The sequence below is a fragment of the Rhinatrema bivittatum genome, chromosome 1 (genome assembly GCF_901001135.1).
Source record: "Rhinatrema bivittatum chromosome 1, aRhiBiv1.1, whole genome shotgun sequence".
Lineage (NCBI taxonomy): Eukaryota > Metazoa > Chordata > Amphibia > Gymnophiona > Rhinatrematidae > Rhinatrema > Rhinatrema bivittatum.
Genome location: NC_042615.1, coordinates 763241931 through 763269797, shown reverse-complemented (window position 1 = coordinate 763269797; position 27867 = coordinate 763241931). Strand labels below are relative to the sequence as shown.

Genomic DNA, 27867 nt, shown 5'->3' with positions numbered 1-27867 from the left:
TGGAGCATTAGAGGATGAAGTTAGCCACACCTATTTGCTGACTTTACTGCAGGTCATGTTATTAAATTATCAAAGAAATGAGCTGTTCCTTATCCTACTGCTAGACCAGTCACCACTCTTGGTGTCTTCCGCTTCCGGTGGAGACAGAGACCACACCCCCTCAAACTTGCATATGAAGTCAGGTCCCCCCATAAGAGGGGTGTGGGTGGAGATGACCTCCAGTAATTCTCTCTCTCTCTCTCTGACAGGTAGTTCAACAGAACATCTCCTTACCTAGTCTCTGCCCGGTGCATGGAATTGCAGACCTGCTCGCCAAAAAAAAAATATATATATATATATATTCTTGTGGTCTCCTTCTCGTCAAGTCTCTCGGGCAGTGCTCCCAGTTCCCTTTGGGGTTTTTCGTGCAGTGGCCCTTGAAGGGGTTCCCCCCTCCTTAAAGGAAGATTGGGAACCAGGGGCGGTCCTCCTCCCCCCTTCCCAGGAAAGAGAGAGAGGGAGAATCCAGTGCAGAAGAAATTGAGCACCATTAGCATAGGGAATAAGCCGTGTTAACAGCGCCTATCAGGCAGGCAAAGGAAACATCTGTGGCGACAGTGTCGGGGGACATCGTAAGCAGGAATGTGTGCATTTGTGCACGCAAGTATGGTAAGCAAAAAAAGAAAAAACCACTGACTCAGATTGCATCCATATCACAAGCATGCTAAGGAGTAGAAGGTGCCCGGATTGTGGGACCAAGAGGATCCCAACAGTGGCTGGGTCTATCTGTCTTCTCTGTGACTCTAATCCAGGGAGGCAAGACCCTATGATACAGGCCCCCTGTCCCCAGAGGAGTGATTAGGAGCGGCCAGCTCCCCAGATTGCGAGGGTGTGAATGAAGACTGTGCTCGTCAAGAGGTATAATTACAGCCAAGCAGCCTACCTAGAGGATCAAGCCCATCCTTGAGAGCTTCCATGGAATAAGACAGCTTATAAAGCAGAAGGAGGGTTTTCCACAGAATTTATTCTCTTGATGCACCAGGGCTATGAAGCCATGCAGGCTAGTCAGGAACCTGCAAGCTCCTCAATTTCAGAAGAGGTTCAGAGCAGCTCTCAGGGCTTCAGAATTATCCAAATCTCCTATTCTCGAGCCTAAAAGAGATTCCCTGGTGCTGTTGGATTCAGCTCACTCCAGGTGAAAAATGTTGTTTTAATTGTAGGATTGCTGTTTGACAAAAAAAAGGTATTACAATATAGTATTTTAGGCTGAACAAGAGTGAAAGGGAATAAGTATTTACTTGTGTACAATTGGGAAAAAATTGAAGTCAGCGTAATTGGTTGGAAAAACTATGGTTGACACACTACAACAGACTGCAAGTCAACAACATTCTTTATTGTTAGTTTTTCACATTTTTGTTCAATGGGGGCTCCAGTAAGACAAATGGAAAGCCTCATAGAATAAGCTATCCACCTGCTAATTGCTGGATGACCTTTCCTGCAGCAGGCATTCTACATCTGCATGCAGACAATGGCTGACAGGGACAGTAATCACAGTTCAATGCCAAACTTGATATTTGGATTTCTTCCTGCTGGCACCAGCATTCTGTCCCGGAGCGCAAAACTGTGTTTCCCGTTGCAGCGTAGTACTTAAGTTATAAATATCAGTATAAAATTGGTGCCCTCCACTATTTTTGCTAGCTCTGAGACTTGGCAGTAAAAGCATAATAGTATAATAAAAACATCAGAGAAAAACAAATGTCTTTTCTCTGAGAAAATTGGCAGTTTTTTTTTTCAGGCAAAAGGAGGGTAGGATCATAGACTATGAGATTATTGTAAAAAATAATTTTCTGTAAACAAAAATCATTGAGGACAAGAAGAATCAAAGGTTTTTTAGGGCCACAGTGTTTGTGCTTCACTGTATTCATCTTCCTTATCTGCTGCACACAGCATTGCTAGCTAATGGGACAGGTGGTACAGTACTGCTCAGAAATCAATGTAGTATGCCTATTATGGGCTGTAGGATACTGTGGCACTGCCACTTGTAAACTGCTCTGCAAAGCAGCATGAGAAAAAGGAGAATATACTGTTCCCAGTTGCTCCTCAAAGATTGGCAGGAAAACAGCAAACATTAAAGTTTGTTATTCCTTGCTCTGTGAGTTATAAATGCTAGACATATAGTTTGCCTCTATGAGGCTACATTTGTCAGGCAGATATAAGCTCCAAATTAACACTGTCTAAATAGCCTTTCTGGATATAGCAAACTATAATACACATTGTTTTACCCTATGTATAGATAATAATTGTGGAATACTGTGTCAAATGGGGTGTAGAGGAAAAGATTACTATGCAAAGGAGTGTCCTCTCACACATACAAGAATTCATATAATTAATAAATATCAATAGGCCTTCATAATAGGCACTACCAGGCTGAACGCAATGGCCTTCAGTTGCCTTCTACGTAATCATTGGTCTAGTCAATTGTGATAAGGTACATTTTTAGTTTTTTTTAATTGCAAATAAAACTTATCTGATCAGTATGTTCTCCTTTTTCACATGTCATTTTGCAGAGTAGTGTACAAGTGGCAATGCCACAATATCCTACAACCCATAATAGGCATAATATATTGATTTCCTAGAAGTAGTGACCAGTGAGGGTGTGTTTATGTATTTGTGTGAGGTATTATATATGTGTATATGTTTTTAGTATTTGTATGTAATTAACTACATTTGATTAAAGGTGTTTATGCACACTAATATTTGTTTGTATGTATGCAGCAGGTCTTTTTGTATTATTATTTATGATGTCATCCCACCATTCTGATTTGCATACTTAAACTGCAAAAGCTCAATTTTATGTTCATCCTGATGATCTGAATGAAACTTCCAGAGGGCAAATTTAAAAAATGTTTGTATGATAAACACAGGTTTGCCCACCTAAAAATTGTTTTGTTCTGTTTTTTTAATTTCTCCTGTCCCTCACCCCCAGTGTGGGTGAAAGGGAGTTGTATATTCCTTTGCAGGGGCAGTGGAACACCTTTTTGGTTGGGGGAGAGGGTAACCAAACTATGCCCCAGCTCCACCCACATTCCCACTGCCAGATTTTTTTATTTACATTGCAGTTGATGTCATTCTTATTTGCATTCTTTGCCTAAATCATAGAGTCTAATTATCCATCTCTAGACCAGCGGTTCTCAACCGGTAGGTCGTGGCACACTGGTGTGTCGCGAAGTACCAGCAGGTGTGGCACGCACCCACTGCTCTCCCCCCCCCCCTTTCACCTCAACGAGACGAACACTGCTGCCGTTCCTGCTCGGGTTATCAGCACATTCAAGCCCCGAGCAGTGTTTGTGGAAGCCGGCAACAGGAACGTGACCTTTTCTTCTTCCCGCTCCTGTGGCCCGGAAGAGGAAGTGATGTTTACCGGGCACGCGGGAAGTAGAAAAGATCATGCATGCATGCTGCTGCTGCAGAAATCGCATTTGATGCTGGTTGGCTACTTTGCCAGGGCCTACATGAGTACGGCGCCGCTGCTCCCCCCCGGCTCCGACCTCCCCTTCTCTCGCCAGCGCAACACCAGCAAAAAAATATAAAATTAATAATAATAATCAAACTGCAAAAAAAAAAAAAAAAAGGCTGGGGTGGGGAGTAAAGCATAGAATTATATTCTCAGCTGATTGCTCTGTGCCGCGATCAATCGCAGCACAAGCAAACAGCTGAGTGCTGCCTTCTTAGCGCTGTGGGGCTGGGGAGGTCACTCCTGCTGCAGTTTCCAGCCTGTCAGGACTCTGCTTTTAATAGTAGCATACCGGCTACCTTGTAATGTAGCTGCTATGTGTGCTCTGTGTTGCGATCCCCCCTGCTGCTGCGCTGCAGGAGGTCTCTTACCTTCTTCTGGAGGCCGCTCTGAAGCCAGGGCCTCGCCTGCGCATCATCCAGGACTTGCTCCAGGGCCTGAGAGGCCTAGCTGCTCCTGAGGCATGCCTGTGGCTTGCAAGCCTCAGCGTTTGGACTTCCTGTTTGGCGACGCCCTTCTCCTAGGGGCTGGCCCGCAGCTCTCCACCTGACTTATAGGACCAGTGGTGGGCGGTCCTGACTAACTCCTCCCAGGGAGTTGCCTGTAACCTCCAGTATTTAAGGACTTGCTTGTCAGTTCCTCAGGGCCTTCGATCAGGCCTTACAGTTGGCTGTAACCGTGCTGATCCAGGTCTTCCTTGGTTCCTTGTCCAGTGTCTTTGCCTGATGTCCGCTCCTGTTTCTGCCAGCCGTATGGACTTCGGATGTGAGTATCCCAGCATCGGAGTTCCTGTGCGCCTGGGTCTTCCCCGCACCCTCCTTCTCAGCGTGGTCCGCGACCAGCCTTCCTGGGCTGTGTAGGGCGCGTCTGGGACAGGGTGGTCCGCGACTCAGTCCCACGGGTGGGCTGAGTAGGGCGCCCTGATGGACAGTGCAATGTTCCCGTCCAGCCTTGTCTCCAGTGTCTGCTTCAGCCCTTGCCCGGATGTCTTCCTGTCTCTGCCTTGACCTGGTTCCTGAGCCTTCTGTCCTGTTGGGCCCTGGAGTGGCCAACAGGAGGGATTCGTCCCACGGGCTCTTGAGCTTCTGCCAGCCGAGGGGGCTTCGGATGTGAGTATCCCAGCATCGGAGTTCCTGCTCGCCTGGACCTTTCCTGTGTCTCGCTTCAGCCCTTGCCCTGATGTCTCCGTCTTGCTTCAGCCTGCTTCTGCCCCGTCTGATGTCTTCAGTTTAAGGACTCTGTCTGCCCTCGCCTCTGTCCGGCCTGCTGCCCATTGCCGTTCCCTGCGGCGGGTCCGAAAGGGCCGGGGAACAGTCGGAGGACCGTTCACTAGTCAACTTCCCCGTGTTGGCTACCATGGGCATGCAGGTCCGGCTGAGGGCCGGACTCCCTGTTTCTGTTCCTGCCTGCCTGGCTCACCATGCCTGCTCAGCTCACCTCCCACGGTGTGGCCTTGGGCTCCTCCTGGGGTCCTGCCGTGGCCCAAGGGCTCACCACCCGCCCGAGACGACCGCGCCCGCGCGCGCTCGTAACACTCTGGGCGGGGGTTTGTGAGACAGAGAGTGAGCCAGCATGTGTGTTTGTGTATGAGAGAATGTGTGTAAGTAAGGGAAATGTGCGAGAGTAAGAGACTGCTCAGGAAACTCACTGGTGTGTGTGAGAGAAAGAGATTGGTAAGGGGCATGACTGGTGTGTGTGTCAGAGAGAGAGATTGGTCAGGGACGTGACTGGTGTGTGTGTGAGAGAGAGAGACTGGTCAGGCAGGTGACTGGTGTGTGTGAGAGAGATTGGTCAGTCAGGTGACTGGTATGTGAGAGAGAGAGATTGGTCAGGCAGGTGACTGGTGTGTGTGTGTGTGAGAGAGCGATTGGTCAGGCAGGTGACTGGTGTATGTGTGTGAGAAAGAGAGATTGATCAGGCAGGTGACTGGTGTATGTGTGTGAGAGAGATTGATCAGGCAGGTGACGTGTGTGCATGTGTGAGAGAGGAAGAGAGATTGGTCAGGCAGGTGACTGGTATGTGTGTGCGTGTGAGATAGACTAATCATGGGCCCTAAGGAAGAAAAGCGTGAGGACAGAGCTTCAGCAGCCTTTGCTGCTTCTGGTATGTGCTATTGGCCTACAAGGGAAAGGAGTAGGAGAGTTACTGTAGAGGGTAAGTACAGGTAGCTTTTTAAGTTTATCTTTCTTGATTGACTGCCATTTTAATTATTAGATATTATGTGATGTGTCTGCTGTTAGAAATATTTTATTGATGTTTGGAGAATTTTTAATAATTTTGAAAATTTGTAATGACTGGATGTTCCATTTATCAGTTGTTTTGAAACATTTATTATATTCTAGTTTTAGAATTATTTTATATTTCTCAGGGAATGTATAAATAGAAATGTGGAGACAAAAACAGAACTGGAAACAGCAAGAAGCCAAACTCTGTATGCAGTAAAACAATGCAAAAATAAAAACATTAGCTTTATGGTCACTTTATTCTGTATTTGGTGAGGGTCTGTCTGTGTTCTGCGTGTGTGATCCAGCTAAGGGTGTTCTGCGAGCTTATAGTTTCTTGGTAGGGATCTATAGCAGCTTGGCTTGTTCTGTTTTCCTAACAGGAGGTGTATTGGTGTTTAGGGCCTGGTGTAATTTTTGCAGTGCTGCCTTTTCATAGGTAGGGTTGTTACTGTTTGAGTTCCATAATGCAGGTGTAACTTTGTGCGCATTAGTTTGTGTACATTATTTCAGATCCTGGAAGTCTGATAGGTGCTATATTTTTGTTTTGCACAGAATGCAGAGTGGCTTTTTTGGGTTTCCATTCCAGTTTCTGTTTCCATATTTGTGGTCTTTCTGTACTTGGTGAAGGTTGATTCTATGTGTGTGACCGAGGTGTGAAGTATTTTACTAGCATGTAGGCATTTGTATCAATATTATTTGTTGTGTTTTCTCAATAGAACATGCATTGGTGGTAAATGACTGTTTTTTCATAAAGGAGGGCTATCGCACCTGGTAGGAGAGAGTGTTTATGTTGCTGTTATTGAGATGTCATCAGAAATATCTTTATTTGTATGGTAAATTGAACGGGGAATGTCCTAGTTCTGCTCTGATCCCATTGTTGGGGATAGAGGGGGTTCCTGTGGATTGCAGAGTGTTTGTTTACATTTAGCCTGGTGATGGTCACATGTTCAGTGTCATGTATGTGAGAACCATCTGTCAGGTGTGTCCCGACAGAAAAAAGGTTGAGAACCACTGCTCTAGACCAATAAATGTTTGATGCTTGAAAACCAGACATAGTGGTAAAAGAGGAAATGACATTACTAACAGAAACGTCAGCATAAAGTGACTATTCTGTACTATGTATGGAGAAAGAAAAGATCATCAGATACCAAGAGATGCAATCAAAGATCAAGAAAATGTGACCTAAAGACACAGAAACAGTCTTGTTTGGGCACTTCTCACCTGATTAAAAACAACTTCCAAGCTCAGCTCAATATGCTGCCTGTATATATAATGCCTTAACAAGCTTCTGAAACAAGCTTTTTGGCACAGTGCAAGTATTAAAAAGAGAACCAGAAGTCAATTTCAGAGAACGAGATCATATCCAACATACTGTATTGGGGTAAGATTGGTTCATTCTTGTCATTGTATGTGCAAGACAAACCCAATACACTGTAAATCCTGTACCTCCAGTTCTGTAAATATATACTTTGTGATCACAGATCCTGCCTACCCAATACATACACAGTCCTCTCACAATGGAAGTAGAGCAGGCTATTTTCCTCTACACCTCACCCTACAAAATATTTTGGTGTCCTCTAAGTAACAGAAACACAAATTTCCTCCACTACCAGGCACACTGTCAAATAATACAGAAGTAAAAACACTCAGTACATATGTAGCAAATCCTGCCATACTACAGCAGCACTAACTCACAAAACTCCAAATTCAACAACTCTACCTATGATTAGGCAGCACTGAAAATATTACACCAGGCCCTAGAAAAGCAAGTTTGCTTACCGTAAACAGTGTTTCCGTAGATAGCAGGATGAATTAGCCATGCTGTCACGGGAACTGTCAATCAGGCCCGGGAGGCGGAGCTTCAAAGTGATGTCAGAGCTTTGCTCTGAGGCTGCGCGTGAGTTCCCACGCTGGAATCGACTCTCCTCACTCTGTGATTAAGTGTGGTCATAAGGTGGAGTCGACTGTTCAGGGAGGTGGGTGGGTCAGCATGGCTAATTCATCCTGCTATCTATGGAAACACCGTTTAGGGTAAGCAAACTTGCTTTTTCCCGTCGATAGCAGGGCTGAATTAGCCATGCTGTCATGGGAGTCCTAAGCTCCACATCACACTGAAGGAAAATTTATTAGTCTCCGATTCCCTTGAAGTGTGATGAAAAATGTGTGACAGTCAACTCAGTTACTCTGTGGATAATGTTTGTAGAAGAATTCTTCCCAGTTTAGCATCTTCCATAGTCTGTTGATCCAGACAGTAATGGGAAGTGAAAGTATGAAGAGATGCCCAGGTAGCAGCCCTGCAGATGTTCAGTGGCACTACGTGTCGAAGGTGAGCCAGGGAAGTTGCCACTGCACGTGTTTGATGAGCTGTGGGCTGAGAAGACAGTTTTCACTGTCGCTTTTCGTAAAAGAATTGTATACACTTGGCTATTCAGCTAGAGATCATACGCTTGGCTACTGGAAGACCCGGAGCATTGGGATTGAAGGAGCAAAGAGATGTGAAAGTCTGTTCTGCGAGTTGGTTCGTTGTTTATAGTACGCCAATGCTCTTTTACAGTCCAAGGTGTGCAATAATTTCTCCCATTCATTGCGATGAGGCTTTGGACAAAACATTGGGAGCTCAATGGACTGGTTGAGGTGGAATTGGGAGATAACTTTCGGCAAAAAGTTGGATGAGTTCATAGAAGGACCTTATGGTGGTAAAATTGGAGATATGGGCTATAATGTACCAATGCCTGCAACTCACTTATGAGTCGGGCTGACGTAACCGGTTAAGAATACTACTTTCCAAGTGAGGTATTTAATATGCGCCGAGTCCATCGGCTCAAATGGTGGTAACATTAATTGTTCCAGAAACAAATTGAGATTCCAGGGTACTGGAGGCTTAGAGACTGGCGGTCGAAGATGAAGGAGACCTCGCATTAATCTAGAAACGGACGGGTGTAATGAAATCGTCAAAGAGTCTATGGTAGGCAGCAATGGCACTTAGGTGAACCCTGACTAAGGCAGTGGCAAAAACTACGGTATACAAGCTGTGTAAATAGTCTAATAACTTGTCCGGAGCACAGGTGAGTGGGTCTAAACTTTTGGAGTCGCACCATGTCGCATATCTCTGCCACTGCATCTGGTGGATGGTTTCCGAGATTCTAACATTATGTCCTGGATGGTGATGGAGAAACCTTGTTCACAGAAAAAGACTCGTTCAACCTCCAAGCTATTAGATGCAGGGACGAGTGGAGCGGGTGGAGCAGGGTTCCCTGCTCTTGGGACAGGAGGTCTTCGCGTTGCGGTAGCCGCGGCGGTGCGTCTGATGATAGTTGCAGTAGGTGTATGTACCATGGCTGTCGAGGCCAGCGGGTGCTACCAGAATTAGTTGAGCCCCGTCCTGCATGCATGTTTGTAGAGTAATTGTGATGAGCGGAATCGGTGGAAATGCATACATCAGCGGTTCTGTCCATGGTATGAGAAAAGCATCCTGGGCATCCCTGCAGGGACTGGGCCAGATGGAGCAAAAACGGACCACCTTCCGGTTGAATTCGGTGGCAAAGAGGTCTATTGAGGGTCTTCCCCACTTGTGGAAGAGGGTTTCTGCCACCTTGTGATGGAGGGACCATTCGTGTGGGTGGAATACTCGACTCAATTTGTCCGCTTGAATGTTGGAAATGCCAGGTAGATAAGTTGCCTGTAAGTGAATAGACTGTTGGCCCAGTTGAAGATGGTGAGGGCCTCTTTGCATAGTATCCAAGAGCCCGATCCTCCTTGTTTGTTGATGTAGAACATGGCTACTTGATTGTCCGTATACACCATATACACCATTACCTGGTGACCTTGGCGGTGAGCAACAAAGGTTCTGAGGGCGTATCGTATCGCTCGTAGTTCCAGGAAATTGATTTGGTAGGACTGCTCCTGTTTGGTCCATTGACCTTGAGTTTGCAGATGGTTGAGATGCGTTCCCCATCCCTTGTGGGAGGCATCCGTGGTAAGTACTGCATTGAGCAGGAGAAATGAGGTGCCCTTGGTGAGTGTTGAGCATTGTAGCCACCAGTCTAGTTCTTGGACCATGCCCTTCGTCAAGCGTAGTTTGTATGTCAACGGCTGTGAATCTTGTTTCCATTGTCTCTTGAGATCCCACTGAATCTGCCGCATATGGAAACGTGTATTGGACACTGTGTGAATCGATGCCGCCATATGCCCTAGGACGGTTAACACCTGACGGGCGGATGGGAATGGGGTTAGCTTGAGAAGTCAAAAAAGTTGGCTTATGGTGGACCGTCTGTCCTGTGGCAGGAATACTCTGTATTTAACCTTGTCCAGGCAGGCCCCTATGAATTGAAGTCGCTGATAAGTTGCAGGTGAGATTTCTGGTAGTTGACTACTAGACCCAATTTTGTGAGGCAATTGATTGTGTTGTGGAGGTGTTGGCGAAGTGTGCTTTGGGTGGAAGCCACAATTAGCCAATCGTCGAAGTAAGGAAATATTATTATGCCCTGTTGTCTGAGAAATGCCACCACCACTGCCATGCACTTGGTGAACACACGAGGTGCTGCTGAGAGACCAAAGGGGAGTACCTTGTATTGGAAGTGCTGGCTGTTGACTTGGAAAGATAGGTATTGCCAGAAGGAAGGATGCATTGGAATATGAGTGTATGCATCTTTGAGGTCTATCAAACACATCCATGCATTGGGTTGGATCAGAGGTAAGATGGCCTTTAGTGATATCATTTTGAACTTTTCCTTGGCAATGTATTTGTTAAGGTCCCGGAGATCCAGGATGGGATGGAGATCCCCCGATTTCTTGGGTATGAGGAAATAGGGGGAGTAGAACCCTGTGTTCTGATGAGATGGAGAAATGTGTTGAATCGCCTTTTGCTGTAACAGGGTGGCAACTTCTCTTTCCAAGAGGGTAAGATTGGCCTTGGTCCCTCAGAATGACAAGTGAGGGAGCTGAGGTAGAGAGGAAAAAGGGATTTGGTAGCCGAGACAAACAATGTCCAGTACCCACTGATCCGTCGTGATGGCCCGCCAATGTTGGATGTGCGTCGGTATGCCCCCCTGCTAACACCTTCACTGATGGTGGCGTGGGTGTAGTTAAAAAGACTGGGCCGGTTCATTGGAGGTTGTCGGTTGCTGAGCCTGTTGGCGTTGTGGGCGGGGGCGATCCCTTCGAATTTGTGAAGTCTGGTTCTGTGGCTGAACCTGAGGTTGGTAAGGAGCAGGTCTGTACGATGCATACGGGCGGTATGCTCTCCGTTGGAAAGGCTGCCTCCTGGGGGGGGGGGGGGTCATAAAATCTGCGTGACAATGTCCAGTACCCGAGGAGTACGGATGCGGGGCGGTGAGCAATTTGACCGCCACTGACTGTTCTTTAAGTTGGGCTATGGTCTCCTGGAATCTGGTACCAAACAAATTGTCTCCCTTACAGGGTAAGTTAGCCAATTTGTCGTGTACGTCGTCCCTGATGGAACTTGCTCGGAGCCAGGCCATAAGTCGTGCTGCAATCAACACTGCTGAGGTACACGAGGAGGCTTCAAATCCCTCATAAACTATCCGCAAGAGATGCCTGGTGGCCTCCTCCATGTCTCGGATTGGGTCCGGGTTTTCAGAAGTGAGTTCCGAAACTTGGAACAGGTCCTTCACACGTTGGATCAACTCGTAGATGTACTATATTATATAAAATTGGTGATGGTTGATCCTGGCTGCCAGCATTGAAGACTGAAACGCTCGTTTCGCAAAGTCATCCAAGGATCTCAAATCCCTTCCCGGGGGTGCTGCAGAGTGAAGTTTGGATTGTTTGGCCTTCGCCATGGCGGACTCCACGACGATGGAAGCATGTGGTAATTGAGGGGTAACATAATACGGGGACGGTTGCATCTTATATTTGAGGTCCGTCTTCCGAGACACAGCAGGGAGGGTGAAGGGTGTCTCCCAGGATTTTTCTAGAACCAAATTGAGTCCCTTATGTGCGGGTAGCGCGGTGGTTCTGATGGTAGGTCAAAAATCTTTAAGAGGCCAAGGATGTCCACCCTCGGGTCCAGCACCTTCTGGATTTGTATGTTCAGTGTCTTACCCATCTTATCCAAAAACTTTGGATATGTTAAGTCCTCCGATGGGGAGTAAGGTTCCGCAGGTCCCTCTCCCGGATCGGAGGGATATACCGTGGAGGAATCTAAGGATGTCGTAGGGACCACTAGAGAGACTGGTCGAATAATGGGTTCTGGTGCGGGTGGCACCCCTGGTGACAGCGGGGATTGGGCCTGCGGAGACGGCGAACTGGATCTTGAGGGCAATTTGTGAGTGGAGGGACCTGGAGATTGTCCATCCCCGCTAGGCGAGGAACCTGGCATATGGAAGGAAGCTTGCATGATCTCATAGAAGCCTGAGAGAGCCATGGACAAATTAAAGAAGGCCTCCTTTGTTTGGGGAGGCATCGGAGGGTGAGGCGAAGCCGAGGGGCGTCCCAGTGGTACCGCCCCTTTAAGGATGTCCAAATCTGGCGGTGGTGAGAGATTACGGGTCACCCGGGCAGTCTTTGATAATTTTAGTTTTTTCGAGAGGGGCTCCTGTAGCGCATCCCCTGAGGACCTGTGGTGTGACGCAGAGGAGAGGTCCAAGAAAACCTGGAGAGATGGCGAGGAAGATCCCGAGGAGACACATGTAACATGTGAGTGTGCTTCACTCTTGGATGGGGACGACGACCCTGAGCAGCTTGAGTGTGCACTAGTCGGCGCCCCCTGTGGTTTCCCTGTGGGCTGCGTTGTTCTGTAAGCAGCTTTCAGTTCCGGCATTGATGCTTGCGTCGCTGGCACCGGGAGCAGGCATATGGGAGACATCCTGTGTTTTTTCAGGTGCTCCTGCGTCGAAATGCACCATGGGTGCGTCGATGATCTTTCCGCCGGTGTCGTCGAAGTGTGCTTCCTTTTCTCGTGCATCTTCGCGGCGGGCACCATCTTCAAGGGTCACTTCTGCGTCGGCGCCGCGTTGAGCATCATTAGACTAGATGCGCCATGCGTCAGCATCATGCATCGGCGCAGATGAAGATGCGCTCTGTCTCAGTGCCGATGAGGGTGGGCCTTGCGTCTGCGCCGATGTGGATGCACCGTGCGTCTGCACCGATGAGGATTTCGCGACGCCAGTGCGCCGAGTGGCTTAATCGAAGTCTCGGTTTGCGGTGCGGATTTTTTTGGCCGTCCTGTTCCCCACTGACGCGTCGCGACCGTGGTGGTCGGCACGTTTTTGGTCTCGGCCTCGAGGCCGTTGTGTTTGGGCTTCTTCCCGTGTTCCGTGCCCGACCTGGCTGCCGCCAGTTCCAAGGACGACGCTCGACACATTTGTGGGGGCTTTGGTGCGGCCGATCCCAGTGAAGATCGGGCCTCCGAGGGTGGAGCATAAGAGCCTTGTCTACGTCCGTCAGCGCTGTCATCTTCTCATGCCACTGACGACGCGCCCTGGGTGACATTTTGCTGCACAGTGGGCAGGTCTGCATCGGGTGGTCACCGATAGCAGTGGTCATGTCCATCCGTGATGGACATGACTTTGCCACAGGGGCACAGTTTAAACCCCGATGGCCGTCCTCCCTCTTTCCTACTGTGTTCTTTCATGTTTTTTGGCGATTTTGTCTTTTTTTGAAGTTTTTTCTCTTCAGAGCTGAGGAGATCTGAAGCTCTGCGTGTGATCCCGTGCACAGAAAAACAGACTGAGGAGAGTCGATTCCAGCACGGGAACTCACGTGCAGCCTCAGAGCAAAGCTCTGACATCACTTTGAAGCTCCGCCTCCCGGGCCTGATTGACAGTTCCCATGACAGCATGGCTAATTCAGCCCTGCTTTCGATGGGAAACACAAATATACTTCCTGTTGGGAAAACACAATGAACAAGACTGCTACAGATCTCTACACAGAAACTATATGCTAGCAGAATACCTCAACTTAGTGACATGCAAAATGACCCACAACAAATAAAAAATAGGTGATCACAAAAAACATAAATATGCAGACAAAAATGAACCTCAACAAATACAAAATAAATGATAACAAAAAAACTGAAATATGCAGACAAAAACAAGAATGGTAACCTCAAGAAGCCAGACACTGATTGCAATACAGCACTAGAAACAGACATCTATTTCTTCCCAGGCTAAGCTACACCTCAGTCATTGTTCTTGTGAGGAGTTAGGGTTGTTTTGCTACATAACACCTCCACAAAAAAAATAAAAACAACGCTCGTTGGCGCCCATCTAATACAGTAGGTGGGTCACTGAGCCTTTGTCATTTTTCTTGGGGAAGGTGGGGAAGGGTGGGGGTCAGGAGTGAGAGTGAGCAATGGGAAGAGGAGTGGGAGCAGGGAGACTAGAGCAAGAGGAAGGGTTGGGAGCAGGGAAAAGAGAGGATGGAGGCTGAAGGGAGAGGAAGGGGGATGGGACAAGGTTAAAAGGGAGTAGAGATGTGGGTGAGATGTGGGGTGCTGAAGAGAGGAATAAGGGAGAATGGAGACAAGATGTAGGGTGCTGAAGACAAGAGAAGAGGGAGGTGGGGAGATTGTCTCTGCTGCCAAAAGAGAGAGCGCTGGGTTGGAGAAACTATTGGTAAAGGGGGGGCTAATTTTGGATATTTGCCCCAGACACAGAAAAGGTTGGCCCCAGCATTGCACCATTGTTCAAATCCACCTTTCTTATACAGATAGTTTCTCTGAAAATGACCAAGTTCCCCCACAATTGTAACAACCTATTTGTGCCTTTCCAGCCTCCTGGGATGTGGGGTTGCAATCTCTCAGCCACATTTCTCCTCTTTTATTTTACTATGTCCTTTCAGGATAAATCTAGAGCAGGGCTTCCCAAACCTGTCCTGGGGACCCCCACAGCCAGTAGGGTTTTCAGGATATCCACAATGAATATGCATGAGATACATGTGCATATCATGGAGACTCAGTATATGCAAATTTATCTCATTGATATTCATTGTGGATATCCTGAAAACCCGACTGGCTTTGGGGTCCCCAGGACAGGTTTGGGAAGCCCTGATTCTAGAGGAAGCCTGAAACTTTTTGCGTGTCTCCCAAGTGCTGACAGACTTCAGTAGGCAATACAGTACTCTGATAACAGATTGGACAATCGGGCAGCTGCCTAGACTCCTGCCTTTTGCTTACCTCTCAACTACTGACACAGAAGTTTCAGTATACAACGCAGTATTCTAAGAACTGACAGATTTCCTAGATTCTTACTTTTTGTGTTCCTGTCAAGCAGAGACAGGTTTCAGGGTAGTACTCTGACACAGAATGGTCTATCAGGCAACTAGCCTTGTCTATCTCCCACCTATGAACAAGCTCACTAGTAACGCTATCAGCAATCCCTGTCAAACAGATGCTTCAGGTCTCATCACTGCCCTGCATAGTAACCGCCCCCTTCGCCCATGGCCCCCAATCCCTATCAGACACATAAGTTACAAGCCTCCCTCCAAGTCCACCTTCCGCCTGGCTCCGCCCCAGGCTAGGGCTAACACGATTTGAATCGTTTCCAGTTCTCCGGTGCCCGCCTGCCCTGATGCCGTTTCAGTCTGTGCCAGGCTTCTGGCCCAATGGCGAGGATGGTGGGCGGGCCCATCAGTGTTCCTGGAGGAAGAGAATGTATGCGACGAAAGCGCGATGATGACGTGCTGCGTGCTCACGTTGAGTTCGCTCCGGTCGCCTGATATCGGTGCGGGGTAGCTATTAGCTTAGCTCGTGCTGCTGTTGTGGCTGCCGCTGTCGCCGCTCGTGGCGGTTGCAGTGAAGATGGATTTGTTCGGGGACTTACGAAGGATGAACAAGCGGCAGGTGGGTTTTCCCACCCCACAGAGCTAGCATGGCTGAAGGAGCTGTCACTAGAGGAGCGATAAATGGGGCATTAAAGTCTCTTTCTGTTAAGTCTGCTCAGCCGATCACCGTCCACAAAACTGAGTTATTTAAAACGTTTGAGCGGGCACAGAATACGGGATTCTGACCCCCATGTAGAGTCGTCCTGCTCGCAGAGTCTGCACCAGGGGCTTCCTTGGTCATGGACCTAGTGATCCCTTGGTTTGAAAGCTCCAGAAAGAGAGGTTTTGCAGAAAGGGAGATGTTCTCTGCCTGTTCAGCACAGTGAAGTCAGCGACCTGGTTTGTTTTTTAGGTATAACAGACTGGAGTATGGTAATTTGAGGAAGGGTTTAAAAAGACAAAATATTATATTCCTGAAGAGGTAGAGTTGATCTCAGCTGCTACTATTTTACAAAGGTTGGGGTTAAATCATGTTTATTGGAAACGTTTCTTAAAACTCACATTAGAATTAGACTATGAATTTATGTGGTTGAGTAGAATGTTAATTTTATTAAACGAAAACTTCCTTCAAAAAGACATTTTTTTAAAGTGATTAACAGTCATGCATTATGTATCCACATAAAAGAAAGAAAAATAATTGTTTCTACATAGAGAAGGTAAGACACACATGTAGCTGTTTTTGGGTGAGCAGTGCTTTTAAAATCTTCCTCTTTGCTGGGTTACTAGATGCCTCATTTGGTTTTAATCTGCCAACATTTCCTGGGTTACTATGTGTCTTTACTGCCTGGTGCCAAAGCTGACATCTTTTCAGTTCTTGGGCAGTCTTTCACCAGTCACGCAAGTAAAAATGGACTTGCAATGAAATTGTCAGAAGCAGCACAGTTTGCCACCCTGGCCCCTAGCTCTGTCCAGCTTCCTGTTTAAGGGTCTTTGGGCCAGTACTGTTTGAGAGCTTGAAGTCTTGCTAGTCTGTATTTTACACCTACTGTTTTTTGACCTTAAAACATAGCTAAAGTCAAGTGCTGCTCAGGCTGATACTTGGTGGGCCTCCCCCCCCCCCCCCCCCAACCAGACAGTTTTCAGGATATCTCTAATGCATGTGTATGATATGCGTTTGCACACATTGAAAACAGTGCATGCAGCCGTATCATATATATTCATTTAGGGACATTCTGAAAACTCAACTGCCTGGGTAGGCCCAGTAGCACTGAGCTAGACTTTTACATATGTGTCTTCTATAGGGTGAAGAGCTTAAAACAGAGTGAAATTAAAAAAAAAAAAAAACCAAAAAAACCCAACCCTGAAATGTGTATTCTGTTATTAATTAAAAAAATTAGTATAGAATAAATGTGTGCTTTAACATGACATAAGTGTCATTTTTGTGTTCAATAAACGTGTGCAGGTAATAGGTAATTTTTTCTTTTTTTTGGTAATGCTTTTCTATTATTTTTAGTGCTGCATTTTAATCAACTTTATTTGCTTTTTCAGTTATATTACCAGGTTCTAAATTTTGCCATGATAGTGTCTTCAGCACTTATGATATGGAAAGGCCTAATTGTGATCACTGGAAGTGAGAGTCCTATTGTGGTAGTATTGAGGTATGTATTGTAACATAATTTCAAGTGCTCATGTGAATGATTATGCTTCCAAATTCCCTTGTTTTTTTGCATAGCATTATGATAAAAATTGTGATTTTAATTTAGTAAGCATTCTATTCCAGGTGCTAGATAACTGGATATAACTGCCTATGTTAAGAAATGTTTGGAAGCTAATACACTTGCAATATAAAAATGAATTTCTTGTTTTATTATAATTGACTCATGTCTTTATACATTACCTAGTTTAATGGTATTTTTGTTTTTGTTCTTCAAATGTATTTTCTTACATTTTGTTTTCCACCTTGAATAAAGATATGTAGTTTCCGTATTAGTCCATTAGGGTATGTAGAATGAATGTTCAGCAAACAAGTTGTAGGTGATTCCTTTATATTGGAGTAAATACATCTGTGACTAGCTTTTGAGAGCTATCTTCTCTTCATCAGGTGAGTGAGGAAACAGTATGGTGGGATGGAGGGCATACAGGTAATGAGAGTAAAACTTCAAAGTTCAAACAGAGGAAAATGGCACAAAACCCTTCAAAGACACCACAATGTGAGTTGTGCCAATGCATATCGCAGACCCCGAAAGCTCCCCACGTGGGAAAGACATTCAAAATAAAAGGTGCATGATCATGCTTGTCTATGAAGGTTGAGTACGTGAAGGATGCTACATTGGTGAAATAAGACAAAAATTATAGACAATTTTTTTTTTAATCTAAAAGGTTTCTTGCCCACCCTTCCATAGTTCAGGGCAGTTAAGAAATCTTCATTGACGTAACATATTACAGGGAAAAAGAGAATGCCAGTTGAAGTGAATACTTCTCAAAGGAAGATCACTCTCTTACTGACCTTAAAATTTGGGTAGTTAAAGGGAACATCAGAAATACACAAAAATGGTAAGATGATCAAATACTTTGAAATAAACACAGATTGACTTACAGGCCGATACAGTACAGTGCACTGTTAACGCGTGTCCAACCCCCCCCCCCCCCCCCCCCCGAACCTAATAACGCTCGCAACATGCAAATGCATGTTGATGGCCCTATTAAGTATTTCCGAGCGATAAAGAAAGCAAAATGTGCAGCCAAGCCGCACATTTTACTTTCAGAAATTAGCACCTACCCAAAGGTAGGCGCTAATTTCTCCGGGCACCGGGAAAGTGCATAGAAAAGCAGTAAAAACTGCTTTTCTGTGTACCCTCCAACTTAATATCATGGCGCTATTAAGTTGGAGGTCCAGAAAGTTAAAAAAAATTTTTGCCGGCGTCCGGTTTCCGAACCCGTGGCTGTCAGCAGGCTCGAGAACCGACACCGGCAAAATTGAGCGTCGGCAGTCAAACCCGCTGACAGCCGTTGCGCCTCTTTTTACCGCCGGCCCTAATTTTAATAAATTAAAATACTGTATCGCGCGCACAGGAGAGTGGGAAATTGGCTTTTTCTCATCCATTACTTGACAAAGGCCCTTTCAACTTTTTTCATTACCTCCCGCCAACATCCATTCCTCCCTTCCCCCCCCCCCCCCCCCCCGCCTCCATTTCTTTTTACTGAGCTGTAATGGCATGTCCAGGCATCCTAAGACCTAGATGACTCTGTACTATTTAAACCCAGTGTGACTGAGCTGTTTCTTCACTAAACTGAAGAGAGGATAGCTCTTGAAAGTTAGTCAAGAAATATATTGGTCCAATAAAAAGATATCACCTACAACCTGATTGACCCTTAACTGCACATGAATACCTGGATCTTTTTCACACTTTTTAGCCTTTTAAATAGTTGAGTACCAATATATTCCTAGCTTTGATTTTAATCTTGCTCATAGCTGTGCATATTATCTGAATGACCGTTCTAAGCTCTTTAAGGTAGCAGTTTGGTGGGAAGGTTTCCATCATAGACTCACAATCTTCCCAGGTACAGAACCGTGTGCATTCTCTCTATGAAGTGAGCAATCCCTTCAGCAGGATATATGCATCATGATAAATGTAGCTTAACGGGCCATCTAGATTAGAGAAAATATAGCCAACTGACGTACATTTTCAGATTTTAATGTTGATGAAACCAATGTGGTTGCTTTGTTAGTTCATACATAGAAAGAAAAGGTCAATAAGCAAGTTGTAGGAGATAACTTTTAGCCGCACTAATATAACAAATTTGTGACTTTTGCAAAAGTTGTGTTACATTTAATAAGCCCGCAGGGACAGCGGAACACCTTTTTGGTTGCAGGGTGAGGGATAAACAAGCTTTGCTCCCTAGCTCGCACGATCAGTTTCTTTCTTTACGTGTAATGTTAGTTTCTCTGATCTAGATGAAGAATATATGTAAAAAAAGAATATTTATTCCAAGATCAACCAATAAGCTTGATGCTAGAAAACCAGACATAGTGGTAAAGGAGAAAACAACAAAAACAGTATTATAAATCGAAGTGTCTGTTCTAAGCAACTATTCCTAAGGGTGATACTATGCAGTCCCTCCCTCAGTAGATTGCCTCAATGTGGTAGCCTTAACTGGCGTGTAAACCGATGTGATATGTCAGATCGAATGTCGATATATAAAAATCTATATAAATAAAAATGTTAATAGTTTGGACAAAATCGCTAATCTCAGAAACCACTCAACCGATTGCTTTCAAATTTGGACACAACCTTCATTTCGCATACAGGAAGGTTCTTCTGTTCTTACATTACAGATATGTCACACCTGTGACAGGTAAAATAGGTTTAAAGATTTTTTCGAGAAAACAGCGACATCTGCTGGACGTAAGCGCCATCTGTTACACCTTACACTAACACACGCTACACTAATCATTTCGCCAGTCCAGGTCCACGTTTCACTTCCATTTTAACACATTCGTGCACTTTTTTCGCCGGAAGATAACTATTTCCTTTACAGATAAAATACACCCATCACCCTCCTCACACCCCCCACACACTTGCCAAATTGATTTACTTTCCAGGCCCTCACAACACACACAAAACCTGCCAGATGTCCGGGAGGCTCCAGCGGGGGGCCAGGACACATCTCCTGCACTACGGCCGTCGGCTGCCAGCAAACAACATGGCGCCGACGGCCATTTCCCTTACTATGCCACTCGGGGACACCAATGGTGGCAGTAGCCCATGTGACATAATAAGGGCGAGGGCCCCTCTGCGCCATTTTCAGGACTGGCAGCCGGCGGCCCTTTGCCCTTACTATGCCAGAGGACCTACCGCTGCCATTGCTCCACCCCACTGACATAGTAAGGGCAAAGGGCCGTCGGAACCCGTTTCAGTGCTCGCAGCCGACGGACCAACACCAATTATATCGCTCCCGGACCGCTCCTGAACTCCCGCTCCACAGACTGACATTTTTATCAGGTCTCGGGGAGTCTGGAGGGTGGGGGAGGTAATGAATTTATTGCGAACATCTTATGGAGGGGTCTCGAGGGGAGGGCAGGTTTCATTCATTCGGCAACTTTGGGGGGGTGGGCTACTGTTTTTCGCAGGGCTGGGGGAGGGGGGGCAGGGGAGTGTGGGGTGGTTAGTTTAAGAGAACGTTTCTCATTGGGTTGTTTTTTGGGGAAGGGGGAGGTTCACACACAAATACATATACTAAACTTGCACGATCTTGGGAACGCACCAAAATAGCCCTCCCCAGACCACAAAACAAATTAGGGAGTGCAAATTTGGTTAGGCACTCCCCTATTTGGCTACATAACGCGCACAGACACCCAGGGACAGACCACATGTAGCACCAACAATTTTAATTTCCCAGGTCTTGGGGGGGGGGGCAGGAGGGGGGGTTATTATTTGATTTAAAGGGTTGGGATTGGGGTTTGTTTTTTTGGGGGGGGTGGGGGGCCATATATACGAGAGTGCCACCTGCAGTCCCCCAATATTTCTCTGACTCCAGCAGATGGTAGAGATGCACCTGCAGTCTTAGTTAGATTTTTTTAAGTTTAGATAGATTTTTTTCTCGTTTTTTTTTCTGTCAGGTTTGCTTCCTGAGGTGTTGGGCACCTTCGTGGGCCATCCCTCAGTTGAAGCCGGGCATCTGGGGGGTTGGACACCCCTGTCTGTGTCTCGCCTGTCCCCCCTTGCGGTGTGACGGCCAGGGGCTCCTGGGCGCTCACCCCCATAGCTGCTCTGAAGCTGCTCCCTTGAACCCTGTACAAGTGGACTCTGTGAAGTTTTATTTAAAAAAAAAAAAAAGTTTACTTTCCATTTTGATCCGCCTGAGGTAAGGAGTCTGCATCAGGGGGGCCGCCTTGCGGCTGGTCGGGGAGTGTGTCAGCTTCTCTTTGGTTTCCCTCGGCCTCCGGAGCTCTGGCTGGCTTTAGGAGGGAGGGGGTGAGTGAATTTCTTCGACCTCTCTGTCGGTGCGGCTTGGAGCGAGCGACAGCGCAGAGGGGTTGAAACCGGCCAGCTAGCCCTTTCTCATCACGCCGCCGGCAGCGCGCACTTTTTAGTCTGCGACCCTTCCCCCCGCTCAACCTTAAGACCGCGTAGCGGCGCGTTCATTGTAGCCTTGTTACCTTTGCCGGCAGCCAATTTCCCAGCCGCAGGTTTTTCCCCTTTCAGTCTCCACACCGCGTGGCTGCGCTATGATTACTGGGACCCCGCTGTAAAGCAGCTGCCTGCCGCGAGTGTGGGGCACGCAGACAGACATTAGATTCTGCCTTCCTCTGCCCGGCCTGCGCCTCGGGGATGGAAGGATCATCTGGACTGGTGTCTCCTCCCAAGAGGGGGGGGGGGGGTGGTTCGCTGGAGGAGGATCCCCCTCCTGTTTTGGCCCCCGAGGGTGAGGTTGCCTCAGTAGGGGCTGCTGACTCGGCGGATCCTGACCCCACGGAGGGGCAGAGGGATCCGGATGGGTTTCCCACTGTTTATTTTGCTCATGCACCAGGCTTTTATGGCTAGGAAGCAGGCTGTGTTTAAAAGGTCCAGTCAGCCGTGGGTTCTCAGAGCCCATAGTTAAGACGCCGGCCAGAGGAACAGCTTTCTACCTTGATCGGAGATTATTCCTAGATACCACAAAACCCAACCCCCGTGTCAGGAGCAGCGGCAGCTTCTGGGTCTGTTCCGGATCCCATTCCGGATCTGGGGGACATTCCAGCGGACATGGATGGCGATGATCTGCGGTCAGCGGAGGGCGAAGATCCCAGCATAGTCAGTCTCTTCAAGCGAGATGAGCTGAAGCCACTTATTCCCCAGGTGTTGGAGATCTTAGGCCTTAAGGATTCACAGGAGGAATCGGATAATGAAGGGGTTAATCCGATCCTCGATGGCATACGTGGGCCAACTACGTCTTTCCCGCTGCCTAAGAAGGTCCGCAAGCTGGTGAGTGGGATTCTCCGGGCTTGGGACTGAAGGTGGGCAGAGCTATGGCAAAGCTGTACCCCCTTTCGGTGGATGTATTGGATCTGCTGAAGATTCCGAAGGTTGATGCAGTGGTATCAGCAGTAACAAAGAAGACCACTATTCCGGTGGCGGGGGCTGCCGCCTTGAAGGACATGCAGGACCACAAGTTGGAGATTCAGTTGAAGCGAGTCTTTGAAGTGTCAGCCTTGAGTCTTCAGGCTGCGATTTGCGCTAGCCTGATGCAGAGGGCATGTCTGTGCTGGATTCAAGAGTCCAATTCTGCGGCTGGCGGGGATGGTGCACTGCAGGGCACCCACTTGGAGGCGGGTATTGCTTATGTGGCAGATGCGCTTTACGATCTGGTGCGGACCGCTGCATGCATTATGGTATCCGTGGTGGTGGCACGCTGTCTTCTCTGGCTGCGAAATTGGTCAGCAGATTTGTCCTCCAAATCTCAGCTTCTGTTCGGGGAGGATCTCGATCAGTTGGTGAAGCTGCTCGCTGAGTCCAAAGGCAACAAATTACCAGAAGATAGAAGATCTACCAAGAAAGTTTTTCCTACTAGGAATTTGTTTCAGGATTCCCGCCATTTTTGATCCAGCAGATATTCCACCACGTCTGCGCCTAAGCAGACTACAGGGCGCCATCATTCCTTTCGTGGTGGACGCCGAGCCGGTAGGGACTCTGGACACCTTGGGGCAGGTAGCAGTAATCCTTCCCAATGAAGCCACGAGTACCCATTCCATCGTCGAAGCTGTCGGAGGCAGATTATCCAACTTTTACATGGAATGGGCAAAGATTACCTCGGACCGTTGGGTTTTGGAGGTGATCAGAGACGGCTACGCTCTAGAATTATCTCGTCCCGTTCGTGAGGTGTTTGTGGCCTCACTCAGCAAGCAAGAGGCAGTGTGGGACACCCTGTGTCGTCTGATCGAGCTAGAGGCCATTGACCCATTGCCGGTGGCAGAGCAGAGACGGGGCTGATACTCGGTGTACTTCGTGGTCCTCAAGAAGGAAGGCACCTTTCGCCCCATCCTGGATTTACAGAAGGTGAACTGTTGTCTTCGAGTTTCACACTTCCAGATGAAAACCCTACGGAAGGTACTAGCGGCGGTTCGAAAAGGAGAGTTTCTGCCGTCTCTGGATCTCACAGAGGTGTATCTTCATATTCCGATCCGGTTCAACCACCAGCGGTTTCTGCACTTCAAGGTGTTGGGACAGCACTTCCAGTTTCGAGCTCTTCCCTTCAGTCTCGCAACGGCTCCTCGAATGTTCACCAAGGTTATGGTGGTGCTGGCAGCCTTTCTTCGCAAACATGGAACCTTAGTCCATCCATATCTGGATGACTGGTTGATTCGTGCGAAGTCCCGGGAGGAATGCGAGAGAGCCATTCAGAGGGTGCAGCTCTCATTGCAGTCACTCGGCTAGATAATCAATGTGCAGAAAAGCCACCTGGAACCCACCCAACAGCTGGTTTATTTGGGAGCGCTGTTCGATACCTCTCGAGGCAAGGTGTTCCTGGCGGCTGACAAGGGGACGAAGTTGCAAGATCAGATCTGCGCCCTTCTTTGACGGAAGACCCCCACAGTCTTGCACCATTTGCAAGTCCTAGGATCCATGGCTTCCACCTTGGATTTAGTTCCCTAGGCGTTCGCTCACTTACGACCGTTACAGTGTGCTTTTTTTGTCACGTTGGCGTCCGGTGGAGCAGTTCCACCTACCCATGCCGCTGTTACCAGGGTCCAGAGCCAGTCTGTCCTGGTGGCTGTTGGCCAGCAATCTGTATCTAGGAGTGAATTTCGACCCTCCAGATTGGGTGATCATCTCCACAGATGCCAGCCTGTCCGGTTAGAGATCAGTGTGTGCACACAGATCCACCCAGGGGCTCTGGTCCCTGATGGAGGGAACCTGGTCCATCAGTCGTCTCGAGATGAGAGCAGTTAGGCTTGCTCTGCATGCCTTTCTTCCCCTGATCAAGGACAGAATGGTATGAGTTTTCTCCGACAATGCGACGACAGTGGCTTGCATCAACCGGCAAGGCAGGTCAAGAAGTCCCGGTGTAGCGCTCGAAGCATGGCTGCTGTTCGCCTGGGCAGAGTGTCATCTTCAACGAATAGCAGCGTCGCATGTTGCAGGAGTGGAGAACGTGCAGGCGGACTTCCTCAGCAGACAGCAGCTCGATCCCGGGGAGTGGGAGTTGTCCCCCGAAGCATGGAACCTCATCTGCTCCAGATGGGGAGTTCCTCGGTTGGATCTGATGGCCACTCGGGCCAGCGCAAAGACGGAGTGCTTCTTCAGCCATCATCAAGAACAGGGATCAGTGGATCTCTACGCCCTGGTGTGTCCTTGGCCCAGGGGAATTCTGTTTTGTCTTTCCTCCCTGGCCGCTCATAGGTCACCTTCTCCGTCGCATAGAATGTCATCCCGGCGAGGTGGTTCTGGTGGCCCCGGAGAGGCCATGGCGCCTGTGGTTCTCTGACTTAGTTTGCTTGGCTCTCGAGGGTCCCTTGCAGCTAGATCATCTTCCACACCTGCTACATCAGGGACCCATCTTTTCGGATCGGGAAGATCACTTCTCTCTCGCGGCTTGGCTTTTGAGAGGCGACATTTACGCTTGAAAGGGTATTCCGAACAGGTCATTTCCACGCTCCTTCAGGCACAGCGACCGGCTACTTCTGTGGCCTACGTTAGAGTCTGGAGACTTTTTGAGGCATGGTGCCTCCAGCGCTCCTACGATCCGTTACTTGTGGATGTTCCTCAGGTGTTGGATTTCCTACAACAGGGTCTCGCTAAGGGTTTAGCTTTCAATTCCCTTCGCATACAAGTTACAGCTGTCTGGGCATTTCATGGAAGATTTCGCAGCTGTTCGCTTGCAGCTCACCCAGATATTGCTCGATTTCTCAAGGGAGTGAAGCATTTGCGTCCTGTCCGTGCGGTGTATCCGGATTGGAGTTTGAATCTGGTACTTTGGGGGCTTTGTGGAGCTCCCTTTGAGCCTTTCCGTACGGCTTCGCTTAAAGACCTCACTTTGAAGACTGTATTTTTGGTGGCCATTTGTTCAGCTCGTCGAATTTCGGAGTTACAAACATTGTCACAACCCCTTTCTGAGGATTTACGATGATCTGGTGTCCTTGCACATGGTCTTGGCCTTTCACGTCAACCAGACGGTGGAACATCCGGTGTTTGCATGGGGATCGCGGCTTTCCTCTCAGGAGGAGGAGCTTCATCTCTTGGACTTACGGCACGCCTTGTTGCGCTATCTCAAAGTTACTAATGATTTCCGACGGTCTGATCATTTGTTCATTCTCTTCGGTGGTCCAAAAAAGGGAGACAAAGCGTCAAAGGCAACTATCACCCGTTGGATTAAAGAAGCCATCTGCTCGACCTACATAGTCCGAGGGCGTCCAATACCTTTGGGTCTCAAGGCTCATTCCACCCGGGCCCAGGCTACTTCCTGGGCAGAATGTCAAGCTTCTCTCGCCTCAGGAAATCTGTAGGGCCGTGGTATATGGTCATCCCTGCACACATTCACTAAGCATTATCGCCTTGACGTTAATGCTGCGGGGGAGTCCTCCTCCTGTGTGAGTGTTCTGCGTGCGGGTCTTTCGGGTTCCCGCCCAGTTTAGGGTGGCTTGGGTACATCCCACTTCTCTGGACTGAGCTGGGTAAGTTCAGGAAATGAAAATTGGTTCTTACCTGCTAATTTTCATTCCTGTAATACCACAGATCAGTCCAGAGGCCCACCCCTTGATTCAGATTCCGAAAGACTGGCTGGATATGCAGTTAAGATTGCTGTATTGTTCGTAAAGCTCCTTTTTTTTTTTTTAACAGAGATTCTCGACAGAGCAATTTCATGCATGTTGATTCGGTTTCAGTTGATTTCAGTAGCCGAAGGGGTTGTAGTTTTGTTTCGTTTCAACCCACTTCGGCCTTTCTTCATTTATTATGGGCTTGGGTACAGTCCAATACTGAGGGACTGCAGGTGGCACTCTCGTATATATGGCAGTGCCCAATGTTTTGCTCTCTGACTCCACCTGCTAGTAGGGATACACAACCCACTTCTCTGGACTGATCTGTGGTATTACAGGAACGAAAATTAGCAGGTAAGAACCAATTTTCAGTTAGTGCTGCCTGGATGCTTGGGGAGATTTGCCTTCAGAGTGAAGCCAGGGGAGTCACTGCAGGGGTGTCGTCTCCACTGATTGGTCCGTGGGTCGAGTCCTTAGGGGACGTTGGCATGCTGGATGTCAGGTTCAGGCCTATGGGGGTCTGGAATGGACTCTGCATACTTTTCCTGGGTGAAACCTTTCCAAGGATTGCAGACATTTTTGCAGGGCTGGTCTGTTGATGCAGAAATTCATACTAATGTAGGTCCAGGCACTCTAACTGCTCTTCCACCTGTCTCCAAATTTAAGTGGTGCGGTCTGACAGAGCTCGAATGAATGTGGATCAGGATGATACCGATGATGACGGTGGGGGCTCTCCTGGTGAGGAAGGGGATATTCCTCTAGATTTAGAGCCATATAGAACTTTTTTTTTGTTTCTTTCAGAGATGAGTTGTCAGGTCTGATATCTCAGACCCTGAAGACCCTCAGAGTAGCTGGGCAAAAGGATCCTACTTTAGTCACCCTGTGCAAGACTTCTTGTTTCTTCCCCCTCTTGGATGCAATCCAGGAGTTGATTGATCTAGAATGGGATGTTCCATCTTAGCAGGTTTATACCCCTTGGATCTGCAGGCTAGAGAGCAGTTGTGTTTCCCTAAGGTGGATGCCTTGGTGTGTTCTGTCACAAAACGTACCAAGAGGTAGAAGGAGGTGTAGATCTGAAAGATATTCAGGACAGGAGGATTGAGGCTATTCTGAAGCAAGCCTTCGAGGCAGTGACAATGAACTTACCAATTGCTTCATGTTGTGCCTTGGTAGATCGGGCTACCTTGCTTTGTCAAGAATCTAGTGGTGTTTGGTCAATTTAGGATGTATGATAGAACTGGGGGCTGTCTTCTTGGCAGATGCGGGCTGTGACTCGATACACACAGCCACCAGAAGAGATGCTTCAGTTACTGCGGCCAGGCTGCACAACTGGTCCACAGATACTATTTTGAAAGCCCACAGCTGCCTTTCAAAGGCTCGCTTTTGTTTGACACTAAATTGGGAAAAATGGCAAGTCAATGGGGAGAAACCCAGATCCCGCATTTGCTGGAAGATAAGCCAGTTTCCCGGACTTATAGAGCAAGTGGCCGCTCTCGAGACTACTGCCGTTTTCAGCCTTATAAGGGATGTTCTTCCCAGAGATCTTGTCCCTTCCACAGGTCTCAGTCCTTTTGCCACCAAGGTCCTCGAAAGGATACGGGCTCTGGAGGCAGAGCCCCTTGGTCTTCCCAATGAAGGATTGCGGGCTCACCTGGTGGTGAAGGAGATAGGTCATCGTCTATCCTAGTTTT

The 27867-nt window shown here is 47.8% G+C and overlaps 1 protein-coding gene across 1 annotated transcript in view; it reads left to right on the top strand.

The window, feature by feature from the left end:
- The first annotated feature begins 15329 nt into the window (after positions 1-15329).
- The window catches only part of SEC11C (SEC11 homolog C, signal peptidase complex subunit), a 62260-nt gene continuing 49722 nt past the window's right edge, over positions 15330-27867 (top strand). The window contains exons 1-2 of the mRNA XM_029579475.1: positions 15330-15520; positions 16990-17099. Coding sequence (XP_029435335.1) covers positions 15479-15520; positions 16990-17099 — 152 coding nt within the window. The 5' untranslated portion in view covers positions 15330-15478. The remainder of the gene's footprint in view (positions 15521-16989; positions 17100-27867) is intronic.